This window comes from Pseudonaja textilis, chromosome 14 (genome assembly GCF_049901715.1).
Source record: "Pseudonaja textilis isolate UNSWEBS1 chromosome 14, rPseTex1.2, whole genome shotgun sequence".
NCBI lineage: Eukaryota > Metazoa > Chordata > Lepidosauria > Squamata > Elapidae > Pseudonaja > Pseudonaja textilis.
The window spans coordinates 9603219-9617314 of NC_142003.1; the positions used below are offsets into that span (position 1 = coordinate 9603219).

At 46.7% G+C, this 14096-nt stretch overlaps 1 protein-coding gene across 1 annotated transcript in view; it reads right to left on the bottom strand.

Moving 5' to 3' along the window:
* XPO6 (exportin 6) overlaps positions 1–14096 on the bottom strand; it is a 60110-nt gene that overhangs the window by 6143 nt on the left and 39871 nt on the right. The window contains exons 13-20 of the mRNA XM_026704164.2: positions 12966–13125; positions 11034–11126; positions 8776–8920; positions 7357–7503; positions 6487–6676; positions 2939–3094; positions 2026–2140; positions 982–1153 (exon numbers count right to left, since the gene is read on the bottom strand). Of these exons, the coding sequence (XP_026559949.1) occupies positions 982–1153; positions 2026–2140; positions 2939–3094; positions 6487–6676; positions 7357–7503; positions 8776–8920; positions 11034–11126; positions 12966–13125 (1178 nt within the window). The remainder of the gene's footprint in view (positions 1–981; positions 1154–2025; positions 2141–2938; positions 3095–6486; positions 6677–7356; positions 7504–8775; positions 8921–11033; positions 11127–12965; positions 13126–14096) is intronic.

Sequence of the window (14096 nt, forward strand, 5' to 3'; positions counted from 1 at the left end):
AACTGCTTCGGATTTCCTCCTCCCACCCTTGTTTATGGCAACTCGAAAACAGGCATAGGAATGCTTTATGAGTTGACATCTGATTGCGTTGGGCCTACACCCCCACCTTTATACTTCGGTGAATTTGGGGAGGTTTCTGCCTTAGTCATTGTTCACTGTTTCAGCTCCTTTTGCCTGGGCAAATGGCTTCTGCACGCCTCCTTCAGTTTACGTGCTTCCTTCCAGGCAAGATGTGGTGGAATCTGGCACAGAGTAGCAAGAGGAAGCGAAGAGGCAGCTCAGAACAAAACCCTTGGTATGCAGGAAGAGAGGCAGGGCTGACCTTCCCTAACCTTTCAGAGGTGTATCTAATAGTTATGCAGATTTGTGCTTTAGTCTGTAGGCAAGATTCCTGCCTACAGGTGAGCAACTCCTCCAAAGTAACTCCTTGTGTCAGTTCTTGGTTCCTGGCACACATGGACCATTGTCCGCCATATTTGGAAGCCATATTAGCACCAGAAGCTTCCATGCTGCCACCATTTTGAGCCTGGGAAAATGGGAGGGAAGAATTCCATGGAGGGTATGTGGTTAGACATAACAGCATTCTTCTTTAAAGTCAAGGTCATGTTATTCCTGCACCTGAGGAGGAGTAGAGGGGATGCCTCAAATTGGGACGGAGGGTGATTGGGGCATGTGATGGAATGAGGGGTACAGGGGGGTGGATTTGTAATGTTTTTACTTATTGGAGGAAAACCTGGAACTTTCAGATTTGGGATTTCCCAGATGTGCCAGAGTTTACTACTTTAATAAAAGGAAACTTTTGAGAACATGTCTGCCTCGGAGTTATTTATTGAAGTTGAGGTTTCCTGGAATGCTGACAACCATCTCATTGCTTTGACGACAAGCATTTGGATAGATGATGAGCCAGCCCTCAGCAGCTACTCCTCTCCCTGCCCCTAATGTAAAAACCAACTGCATCTCCTCTGAGGCTACTCGTCCTACCTCGGCAACGATTGGGTAGACTTGCTCCATGCAAAGTGCAATGATATTTGGCAAGAAGGGCTTGAACACTTGGCCGGGCTCCTGCACCACCACCTGAAGGATCTTGAGGAACTTCTCCACCACCCGGCAGCCGGTGCTTCCATCATGGAGGATGCTCTCGGCCAGCTGCTCCCTGTGGCAAAACACACCAAGCCGGTGACTTTAGAGAGACGCTCAGAGGAAGGGAGGAATCCCCTCCACCTGAACAGCTGCTGAAGAGTCAGGAACACGGGGAGGTCTCTCTGTAGACTGAGCCAGATTCAAAGCTCTGTATTAAATTCTGGGCCCAAGGAAGCCCAAGTATAGTGATGGCAAAAGCCAGACAATTATATTTATTGATTTGATCTTTTTAAATTCCCACTTTTATTATTTTTATAAGTAATTCGAGGTGGTAAATGTATCTAACACTTTCTTCTCATATTTTCCTCAGAACAGGGCGGGTTGGGCCGAGAGAGAGGGACTGGCCCAAAGGCACTCAAATGATTTTCGTATCTAAAGTGGGACTAAAACTCTCCATCTCCTGGTCATTGACCCAAAGTCACTCAGTGAGCTTTCATACCTAAAGTGGGACCAGAACTGGTCACTAACCTGAAGTCAGCCAGCTGGCTTTCAGGCCTAAGGCAGGACTAGAACTCTCAGGCTATGTGGTTATTGACCCAAAATCACCCACCTGGCTTTCGTGCTTAAGGCAGGACTAGAACTCACAGATACCTGGTTCCCAGGCCAGCACTTTTGCCACTAATCCAAATTAGCTCTCTGTGACGTTTTATACCCAGGGCAATACTTATTAATGGGATGACCTGGTTTACAAAGTGACTCCCTTGATGTGGAGGGATCGCTGCTGAACCACCGACCCCTCCAAATTTCACACCAGTTCAGGTAATAAGCCCTTTGGCTGATGAACTGGCGCCTGCTTTTCCAGTAGCAAAATCTCCTCTCTAACCACTAAAGGTGGGCCTGACAACCGATGGATGCTTCTGGTGATTTCCACGGAGGCATTATTACCTGGTAAACATGTTGAGGAATGTTTGTATCACCTGCTCGGTGAAAGGCACCCCCATCTGCACCCTCAGACTTTGGAACAGGGTCAGGAAGAAGCTTAGCATTTTGTCTGTGATGTCTGGAAAAAAAAAAACCAGAAAGAGAGGAGGCAAGAAGGAACAAGGATCAGAGGATGAAAGCTGTTCTCCTTCCCCACGGAAGTTGTCTCTCAAGTTGTCTCTCCCAGCAAAGTGTCTGAAGTGGAGTGGCTGATGACAGGCCTCTCTAAAGCACCAGCAGTCTTAAGAAGATAACAACAACAACAGCCTGAAGCCCATTTTAGCCTCTTCGTGCCAAGGTAACAGTCTGGAATGGTTTCCTCTTAAATTCGAGTGTAGGGTTGTCGAACCTGAGCAACTCAAAAACTTATGGACTTCAACTCCCAGAATTACCCAGCCAGGAGTTGAAGTCCGAAGTCCACTGTTGAGCTATGCGGCAGTGAAGTTCCACTGAATGACAACTGCGTTTTGAACTGTTTCGTTTTAAAGTCATTACGTTTTAAGTATTGCTTTTATATTTTATTTATTTTTTTCAATTTTTTGTCCAATGAAGAACATGGGCAATGGAAGGTATCCTTCAGGAGCTTCGAAAGAAGGTCCACGACTGAAGCAGAACCCAAATTCTTAAACAGAGGATCGAAGAGTGATCAGATCAATATTAACTTTCAGATCTGAGATGATCAGATCAATATTAACTTTTATTAAATATTAATATTTAATATTAATTCAATTTTTCTCCTGCTCTTATCCTTCTCTTCTTTGGACCGTAGCATTCTCTGGGAACCGCTATCCAGGAAAAAGACCGACGCAATCCTGATTTAATTTCAGGTGGACATACTAAGGTTGACGGGCCAGGAAAAGCTGGTCTGAGTTTATACCTGACTGATGAATGAAAGCTGGGAAGAGGGCAAGGGAGACCTGGACAGATTCCTGCAGCGATTGGTAGCAGATCTGGCGAGACTTGGTGGCTTCCCCAGAGACGCTCTCCACGATGTCTTCCAGGATGCTAAGAGTCTGGTGGATGAGGACTTTCGCTGCAAGATCAAGAGGGAACATGCCAAGCGTCACCCCACAGCAATATCAGCAGCTACATTCAGAAGAGTGGGAGGCAGTGGGGAGACCTTCCCAAGATGGACCCTCTACGACAGGGGTGTTCAAACTCAAGGCCCCTGGGCCGAATCCAGCCTGCTGGGAGCCCTGGAAACAGAGGAGGACTGGCCCGGGGTGCTTCTGCCAGGGAAAATGGAGCCCCTCCCGAGCTCCGTTTTCGCTGGCAGAGGGTTGCAGGAGGCCGTTCGCAGCCAAAAATGGAGCCTGGGAGCCAGTTTTCGCTGCCAAAGAGCTCAGGCCACCACAGGTGCCCTAACACAAGTGATGTTGAGCTGGCCACGACCACCCTGCCATGCCTATGCCAGCCCCCCGCCCAAGATCAAACACAACCCTGACTTGGTCCTCAATGAAATCCGAGTTTGACACCCCTGCTCTACAATGACCGCGTTCCTTGGGAAGGAAGAAATAGGCCTCTCTTGCAGCTCCATGATGACCAATCACTTAGTGACTGCTTGAAGTTCTGATGGACCCATTTTGGGGGGGGGGGAGGAGTGCAGGTAGTCCTCAATTTACGGCCATTTCTTTAGTGACCATTAGAAGTTGCAACGGCATTGAAAAAGGTGATTTACGACTTTTTTTTTTCTCACGCTTACAACCACTGCAGATTCCCCGTTGCTTGCGTGATCAAAATTCAGGCACTTTGGTGACTGGCTTCGTACTTATGACGGTGGCAGTGTCCCGGGGTCATGTTATGACCCTCTTTTGTGACCTCCTGACCAACGAAGTCAACGGGGGAAGCCAGATTCATTTTACAACGGTATTACGAACTTAACCACAGTGACTCACGTAACAATGGTGGCCGGAAAGGTCGTCAAATGAGGGAAAAACTCACTTAACAACTGTCTCACTCAGCCGCATAAATTTTGGGCTCAGTTGTGGTCACAAGTTGAGGACAACCTATACAGCAGGCAGGTTCTTCTGAATAATCCAAAAATCCTGTTGGGATTTTTGTTACTTTCTGAACTTAATGGTTAATATCTGCCTTCAGCTTTAATTTACAGAAGCGACATGCCCCAGATTCCAGAAATTCAGGAAATGCCACGGAAGACTGCTGGCAGGGGTGACTGAAGAGGCAATATTTTCTTTGTATACCAGGATAAATCCTCCTACCATTCCTATTGCCTGAACATGTGATCAACTGCCACCTAAAGACATGCACGTATGTCATTTTCTTGTGTTGTCCATGTCTAAACGTTTATGTAAACGAGTTTCATCAATATGTTAGTTTGCAAAACATAACGCCTCTGGTAAAGCATCTTTGCACAAGTTAGGCTGTTGCTTTGAGCTCCCACTTCGTCACCATTCGAGGAGACGTCGTCGCTGGGTTGTGAGTTGGGCTTGTCTGCCGGAAGGAGCCCAACTCAAAGCACACCGACGATGTCTCCTCGAATAGTGACAAAGCGTTCTCAACCGAGTCGCCAAGTTCCCAGCTCAAACCAACACCCTAACTACCAACCCGAGCTACTAATATTCAAACGCATTTCATCCTTGCACAAGCGTGCAAGTCATTTCAAAGGGCTTCATTTCAGACTGTACAGAGCACAGTTTTTTTTTTTTTTTTACAAAATGTCCTCTTGTAAGGGCATAAACGGCAGCCGTGAGCATTCTGAAAGAGTTCTAAGCTTAAAAACAGGCCAGCAGCTCTATCCTGTATCAGCATACTCCTAAAAGTGCTCAAGACTATAGTTTTGCACATGTACAAGGCATTACGTGGAATTTTGTGTCGAATACAGTCCAAAGCAAAACATTTTGAACACTGCTAATTACTTACGATAGCTATGCTAAACGTCACTGATACTGGCTGCATGCAATTAGGTTCAAACCAGATTTAATAAATTTAGTTATTTATAGCTCTCGTGGCAAGGCAAAAAAGCCTTGACAAAGCTTAGGCTAATACAGCTATTAGTATAAACATCATTTGCAAACAATAAAAAAATCCAATTTAAAAGCTTTCAAATCCTTTTTTTTTTTTTGTAACAGGCTTTTAAGTTATTTTAATACTCTTACCTCATCCCAAAACATTCTCTTTTTATCTGAAAATGGATAGCATTTCTCAAAATTTCAGGAAAAAAAAAAACCATAGCATGTTCAAGTTTTCAAAGAAACCTTGGGAACATGAGCTGTTGGAACAAGTTCCTTGAGGATCAAAAAAAGAATTTTTAAGCTAAACAAAAAGTATATTTGCATTATGTCTGCCAATTTCCCTGCCACCAACTTCTGGGGGAAACGCTTAAATCTCTTTCTGAGCGCAGGCACCATGCCAATTGGTAGTTCAAGCTTGCCTTTTTTAAAATCGACTTTGCTGCTCGTCTCTTATGAAGTATATTGTTTTATTTAGTATCCTAGTATGATTTATGCGGATTGCTTAGTGTCCTCTGACTATCACTAAGTGTTGTATCTTATGATTTATAATAAATGTGTTTTATGCTCATCTTTATCATGATTTATCACTTATTGCTTGTATGTACAGTGAGAGCTTCTGCACTGGAGACAAATTTGTTGTGTATCCAATTACACTTGGCCACAAAGGTGGAAGGGATTGGTGGTGCCAGCTTCTAGTATGTTCTACATATATTCTATATGTAGCTTCTAGTTTAAATCTGGGCTGGATTTTTTATTTTTTTTTGCTTGAGTCCAGAATAACAGAGTTAGAAGGGACACTTGGGGGTCTTTTTCTAATCCAACCCCCTGCTTAGGCAGGGAACCCTATGCTATTCCTGTCAAATGGCTGTCCAGTCTCTTCTTAAAAGCCTCCAGTGATGAAGCGCCCACAACTTCTGGAGGGCAAATCATTCCACCGGTTAATTGTTTTCACTTTCAAGAAATTTCTTCTTAGTTCTAGGTTGCTTCTCTCTTTAATAAGTTTCCATCTGTTACTTCTTGTTCTGCCTTTAGATGCGTTGGAGAATAGGTTGACACACACGCACACACCGTTCTTTGTGGCAGCCCCTCAAACATTGGGACACTGCTATGATGTCATCCATGGTCACTCTTTTCATTTAACTAGGCATTAAATTCAATTCCTGTTCGGAGTTCGGAGTTTCTGAGTAAAAAAATCCTGGCTTTTCTTGGGACAACCTAAGGAAAATGCCCACTTATAGGAATTCAAAGACCCCAGGAAGGAAGAAACAAGTATCGGTATCACTTTCAAAAATACAGCCTAAAAAAGAGAGGCCTTCTCTAGCAAACAGGAATTTGATAGCGATTTTCATCCACCTCTAAACAGGGACCTGATGGATGCTCTCAAAAAGCCACCCTAGTCCCCCGTGTTTCCCATGTTTGATGACTACTAAAAACCTGCACTGGGGCGACTTACTATTGTCCTGCTGATTTTTTCTCTGGGGCAAGATGGCACTGGATTTCAGGCTGCGGTAATCCCTGGTGAGGGCCGATATGAGGCTGGCGTGGTTAGTCGAACGAATGGCCCATTGCTGTTCAGCCTCCGGGAGGTTTGGCCACGGTAGGAGCAAGATGTTTGACAGTGATCTGCACAGGAGGATTTGGGCCTGCGGAGAGTAAGATCAACCAAGCTGAAGGCCAGAGAGAGGAGGAGGAGGAAGAAGAAAGATTGTGCAACCAGGACAGGGGGGGGTGTCAAACGCGGCTCAGATGTGGCCCGTGGGGTGCTAAGATCGGGAAACAATGAAGGACCGGATCGCGGCGCCTATACCAGCAAAAACGGAGCTCCGTTTTCACTGGCCAGAGTGTTGTAGGAGGCTGTCACAACTGAAAACGAAGCTCGGGAGCCCCTTTTTGCTGGCAGAGCACTTGGGCCACCACAGGTGCCCCCGACACATGTGACACTGAGCTGGCCACGCCCTCCTTGGCCACACCCACCCCAGCCCCTGGAGGTAAAACACAGTCCTGATGCGGCTCTCCATGAAATCGACTTTGACCCCGCCCTGAACTAGGAGCTGCCCTCTGACCATCGCCAGAAGGTTACGGTATCGCAGAATACAGGATAACAGAGTTGGAAGGGACCTCGGAGGTCTTCTAGTCCAACCCCCTCCTCAAGCAGGAGACTACAGTTCTGACTACACAGGCTCCAGACCCCGATGGCTGTCCAATCTCTTCCTAGGATTTTGTTTCAGGAACAAGAGTTTGAAAGCACCGTGTCTCAAATGGACAGCCACGCCTGGCCATCTAATCGGGATGCCTGAGCATGGTCCCCACAGGTCATCCTTACCTTATCCGAAAGGCGCTGAGCAGAGCTATCGGTAATCCTGTTGAACATTTTCTGCACGGTTGGGATGCTAATTAGAAACACGGGCCGCACTGTGGTGGCTAAGGAGACAAGCAGATGGCAGGCTGACAAGAGGAGCTTCTCCTGTACCTGGAGGAAGGGCGGAATGGGAGGAGAACAAGGGGAGGAGAGGAAAAAAAAAAAGAGAGATCTCAACTTGAATATGAAAGTCTTGAGGTCAGGAAACGAAGACAGCGTTTAAGAGATTAGATGTCTTCTGATACAGAAACGCTGCAAAGGAAACACTGGCCTCTGGAAATCACTTGAATTGGTGTGGAGATTCTTGAGGGACCCTGTTGTGGTTAGCCGGCAGCAGGAGTGGACAGCTGAGGAGAGCGAGGACTCAGATGAGGGGCCAGGACCATTAGGGAGTGGACTGCTGCCTTCAGAGGTTGTGGGGGCTGGCAGCAGCGATGAGGAGGTTCCCGAGGAGCCTGTGCCAAGTGTGCATGCACACAGGATTGCTCGGAGGAAAGAGCAGCTGCAGCAGCACAGGCGACTCGGGAGCAAGGCTGCAAGGTAACAGCCCCTCCTTCAAGAAGATAAAAGCCAGCTGTGAATCGGACGTTCTTTGCAGGAAGCAAAGACGTTTTGAAACTCCAACCTCACGAACATTGCAGTATTTTGGTATTTGAAGACTCTTGTGTTATTAATTATTTCTTATCTGTGATTCTCGGCAGTCTTGTACAATTTTGGCGAGGCTCATGCTTATCAAACTTAATTAGTCTGCACCAGCCTTTTAACCGGGGATTTGTAAGAATCATTAAAAAGGTTTCTGTTCCCTTTGGTTCACGTTTGTTTTATTGGACAAGGGTTTGGGTCAGAACAGACCCCCTCATTCCAAAGAGGTCCTAAACTCGGCCTGGCCAAGTCCTGCTTCTTTGCAAAAGCCTGTGAAACTGCAGGAGAGGAACATCTAGAACAGTGATGGCTAACCTTTTCCACGTTATGTGCCAAAAGTGCACGCGCACATGTGCGCTTACGTGCCTGCACCCATGATGCAATGCGTGGGTGACTCTACCTCCCACGCATGTGCGCACAACCAACCCCGCACGCCACATGCCTCTGTGCATGAGCGCACTTCTATTTTGTGGGTAGCCCTCGTATAAAACGACTGGGCAGAGAGGAGAAGCAGGAACGAAGTATAAACATCTGCCTCTGATTCTGGGTTGGGATGGTGGGCAACTTTATTTCAGGGATCCCTGTCAATCAATTCCCACCCACATCCCTCAACTCCCCCCGCCAGAAAAGAAGTTTAGCAAAGCTGGAAATAGAGCTTTGGAGCAAGAGAAGGGATCCGTCAACAGATACAAGCAGGGCCTGGGCAAAGGAGGAGAAAATGGGGAGCCGGGCAGGAGATACCTTAGAGCTGATCAACGGAGCAATCGCTTCCAAAGCAGTGGAGACCAAGGTGACAAACTGGGTCAGGTTCTGCTGATGAACCTCGCTGTAGTACTGGGCCAGCCAGTGGCAATAAGCCTGCAGAGCGGCCAGGGATTGTGCATGTCTGGAAAGAGAAGGGACCTTAAAGTTAAAAGGGAAGGAGGAAAGTTGGCGAGGGGTGTGTGCTCTAAGCAGAGGTGGATATTCAGCAGGTTCCGGACGGTTCTGGAGAAATTTTGAGTAGTTTGGAGAACCGGCCAATCCCACCTCTGACTGGCTCCACCCCCATCTCTCCTCTGCCTCTCGTTGAGTCCTAGCTGATCGGCTGGGTCTCCTTTGGTTGCCCTGCACAGGAGAACGGAGCTGGAAAGCAGGTTAGTGGGGTGGGGAGGGAATGGGGATTTGGCAGTATCCTTCCCCTGCCACGCCCACCAAGCCACGCCCACAGAACCGGTAGTTTAAAAAAAAAATTGAACCTCACCACCGGGCCCTAAGGCCGTGTTTTTCAACTGTGGCAACTTTCAAACCGGTAGACATCAACTCCTAGCATTCCCCAGTGAGCCATGCTGGCTAGGGAATTCTGGGATTGGAGTCCAACGGTTTTAACGCCGAGAAGGTTGAGAAAACACTGTTGTAAAGCAAAGCCTTGGGATCTGAGAAGTACGACTGGGTCCAAGCTGAGCCTCCCCTGCACAATTCTCCATTCCTCATAAATGAATGCATCTCAATTTATATGGATGGGTTTTATTTCCCCAGAGGTGAAAAGGGAGAGATTAGGTCATCGTTAGCAAGAGTTAATGTACCTGAAACGTCCAGCATTAGCACAATAACATTAAGATTAATAACATTAATAACATTAATAACATTTTGCTCATGTCCTTTCGCGAATGGGAGGAAGGGCAAAAAGGACTCAGGATACCGGAGCTTATTTGGCTGGGATGAAATAAGCATCCGATGCAAAGACAGCAGAAGATTAGGAGCGAGGGTAGGACTGAAGAAATCAGGGGTCTTAAGCGTCCCGCGATATTTGGGGAAGGGGAAGTGGGCTTTCTGTCAAAAGCTACCAACGGCTTTCTGAGAAACGAGGATGTGGGAGAAGAGGATCCGGGAGAAGGAATACTTCCAGGATCCATGAAGGCTGTCAAAGCCCGGGAACTTGGCTCTTGAGAAATAACCTCTGGAGAAGAATTCTTGGAAGTGACCTTGGTGGGATGACTCAACCACAGATGATGACTCAGCCACAATGCCAACGATCACCCTCATTAAATCATGAACCTTGGGCCAAACTTCAAAAAAAAACTTCAAAGATTTTATTAGGAGCGACATACTGCCATGGCCTGTACGAGGCGGACTCTGAGATACTTTTATGTAATTTATGATCCTGTTTCCCCACCCCCCACCCCCTCTGGGTGTATCATAATTCAGATTGTCCAGAGGAACACACATTCATGGGTTAGGTGCCATCAATCACACTTTCCAACAGAGGATTTTCGCACCCAGAATACCCGGTTGCCTCAGTTACAATCTCTGTAAGATCAGCTTGGAACGTTCATTTGCCCCGTCTGCTCCTTAAAGGGGTTCCTCCCACTCTCTTTTCTTTGGGCAACTTGGAAGCCGGCATAGGAATGTTGTACAAGTTGACACACAGCCCACCTCATCCCAGAATAGGCTCTTGGTATCTCCAAAAGCAACAGTTCAAGGATGATCCACTGTAGAAGGACAACATTTATGTGGTTCAAGAAAAAAAAATCAATTGAAAAAAATCTCAAAATGTGCAGAAATGGATAGATTGACTTTGGCGCTGAAAAACAAAGACACTTCACTATACTACGATAGCTGGAAGTGTTGGTATAATTGGATTGATCCAAGATAAATTATATATCATAAGGCATGAAAGAAAAGTATCAACCTATAATAACGAGGTGGCGATATAAGTTAAAAACAGGTGTGGTTATATGACACAAGTTAAGGTTATGAAAACGAAAGAAGATCTTGCAAACTGTTAAAATAAGAATACTTTTTACTTTGTAATCTCCTTCTTTCTTTCTTCCCCCTTTCTTTTTCTTTCTTTTCTCAAAATTCTTTCCCTCTCTCCCTCTCCTCTTTCTTTTTTTTCTTTTGCTTATTTGTGTATGTATTGTTATTGGTTTTAATTGTAAAAATTAATAAACTATATTTATATATATAAAAAAAAAGAAATACGCTTTTTAGTGTTGCGGTTTTCACATCATACTCACACGTCAATAAGGTCAGGTTTTAGTACAGATGGCACTGCGGTTTCAATGTTATAGAGTTTAACCTGGGACCCGTACAGAGTCACTTTGACCAACCTGGAAAAAGCAGGTTAAAGGGGAGGAAAAAAAAAAAGGAAGTGATTGCAAATTTATGAACGAACAGAATTTTGCTGCTTGCACATAAAGTTAACATAAAGTTGACCTCAAGTTTTTCAGATAGTGTCCAAAGCTATCCCGTTACCGCACACAGGCGTACAACTTTGCTGATTCTAATCATTGGGGTTTTTAAAAGAACACCCCCCCCTCCAACCTCACGATTTCAAATTGGTGCCTGGGATTTTGAGATGGGCTCGCTCCTCTGGAGGACAACGGGACGGAGAAAGCCGCCGTAAAGCATAACCGAGCCCCCAAATTCCGATCGTTAAGCGGGATGTTTGCAAAGTGAGTCCCGCCCCCCCCATTTAACGATCGTTCTTGCCGCAAGCGCTAAGTGAGTCACTGCAGCTAGGACATTAGTCACAAGCTTGTTAAGTGAATCTGGCTTCAAGGGGATCCCGCGATCCTGGGAGACTGCGACCGCCAGAAATGCGAGTCGGTTGCCGAGCACCTGGGTTTTAATCATGTGACCATGGGATGCTGCAACGGCCATAGGTGCCCTTTTCCAGGGCCACTGTAACTTCAAATGGTCACTAAATGAACGATTGTAAGTTGAGGACTATCTGTATGACACCCCCTCCCTTTCCCCCCCTTATAACAGACAGTTCGAAGATCCTGTATGGGTGGATGTGGGGGAGAGAATGGCTAAGGCTGAATGTCTATGGAGAGTCTCAATCCTCCAGGTCAAGGTTGCCCCACAGGTGCTCTTTTTTCCAAAAGGCAACTGAACTTTCTGGTTTTTCTTTGAAGACGTGTCGCTTCCCATCCAAGAAGCTTCTTCATCTCTGAGTGGATAGTGGGGGAATGGAAGGATTTATATTCCTTTCAAATAGCTGGTCGTTTGCATCCTTTGAGAGGGTCACTGAGGCCACTTGGAGGTTTATCTGGGTCCTCAGGGTCAACCTGAGTAGTACAAACATTGTGGAGCCTTCTTGGAACTGCTGAAAAGGACTGTGTTGTGGAGCTGTGCTTTCTGCAGGATGTTCTCTGCCCTGTGTCCCTTCAGTGTTGAACCCAAGAAAGCTCCACACCCATTTGCACCACTCAGGTGACCCCGAGGACACAGACAATCCTCCAAGTGGCCTCAGTGTCTCTCTCAAAGGATGCAAATACTCCTGCAAGGAGTATAAATCCTCCCCATTCCCCACCATCCAGCCAGAGCTGAAGAAGCTTCTTGGCTGAGAAGCGAAAGCTCTTCAAAGAAAAAACCGGAACGTCCAGTTGCCTCTTGAAAAAATAAGCACCTTTGGGGCTAAGGCTGAAGCATCCGTAGCCGACAGGCGGGTGCAGCAGATAAAAGGGGATGTCAGGGTTTTCCCACGAATGCCCGAATTAATTCATGAGCCTCGAGCCAAGTTTCAAAAGGAACCCAATTATTTATTAGAGCGACATATTGGCACTTTTCTTGAGTGCAGCCGGGCTCTGCCCTATGTAGTTTACTGCCCACCTGTGACTCTATTTTCCCTGCTTCTCCCAGGGTGTGTCACAAATCACATTCTCCAACAAAAGCACTTTCACTGGGCTATGGAAAACACGCCTCTCCGGCTGGGCTTGGTAACTTTGAGACACAATCTGGAGAAAGATTATGCGTGGAATGTGCTTCTGGTCACAGCAATGACCCGCTCCATCGGATCTCCCCGCTCTTCCTTCTTATGGCAACTCAAGAGCAAGGCAGGAATGCTTTACGAGTTGCCAGGGGAATTCTGGGAACTGAAGTCCACCCATCTTAAAGTGGCCACGCTGCTTTTGGGCAGTTTTGTCCGGGTGGGTTTTACCTACCTCTCCACCACGGTAAGAGCATCGCTGAACCTGGCTGCGAACATGTCCCCGGTGAAGTACTCCGCTAGCCGCCCCACAGCTTGTAGTAAGGAGCTGAGGTCCCGCAGAGAGCAGTGCAAACGCCGGCAGTCGTTCTCCGCGGTGATGTTCAGTCGGTGGCCTGGAGAGGCAAGCCCACACGCCTTGATGAGAAAATGCGGGGACGGCTTGCCCCATTTAGGAAAACCCTATCTGCTCCCCACCCCCTGGGTCAAGTGGTGATCATGGCTGGTTCAGGAATTCTGGGAGTTGAAGTCCACAGGTCGTAACAGGGGCCATAATTGCGCTCTCTCTCTCTCTCTCTCTCTCTCTCTCTCTCTCTCTCTCTCTCTCTCTCTCTCTCACACACACACACACACGGACTAGTTTTGCTCTTAATGGAATTTCAAGACTGAGCTCATCCACCAACGATAACCCTGAAAGCATACAAAGCTCTCAGAGGAGAAATCCAATTATAACGTTCCCTTTGCAGGAAATGAAACAATTACTGGGATTGCATTACACGGGCCTTTGGCCTAAGGAGTGGCTTGGCCCGCCAAAACTCTGAACTGGAGACCCTTTCATGGCTCCAATTAAACCAAAGAACTATTTCTGAAAAGGACAGCCTTCCTTTTAATTCTCCCTCACTCTTGCTCACCTCCCTTCCTGGGAAGCTTTGAATGAGACAACTTGACGGGACCACAAGCGGCCACCCAAGATTCAAACCCCTAAATCTTGAGTTTAATGTCAAGCACTACAGGCAGTCCTCGACTTATGACCACGCCTGGGCCCAAATTTTCTGCTGCTTAGTGAGACAGCTGCTCATTGAGTTTTGCTCCATTTTTCACGGCCACAGTTTTCGTGGCCAAATGAATCACTGCAGTTGGTAAGTTAGTAAGGCCTCTATGAAATGAATCTGACTCCACTCCCCCCTTGATATGTTACGACTTTGAAAGCCTGTCACAAGCCCTTCCCAAGGCCCAAGCAAGAGGTATAGAGCCACAGGTACTACATCAGAACGTCTAAGTTAAATTTTAAAAGCTCTAGTACATCAATTATTCACGCAGTAGAATTAAACTAGCACCTCTTTCAAAGGAAATAGCCAAGGGCACA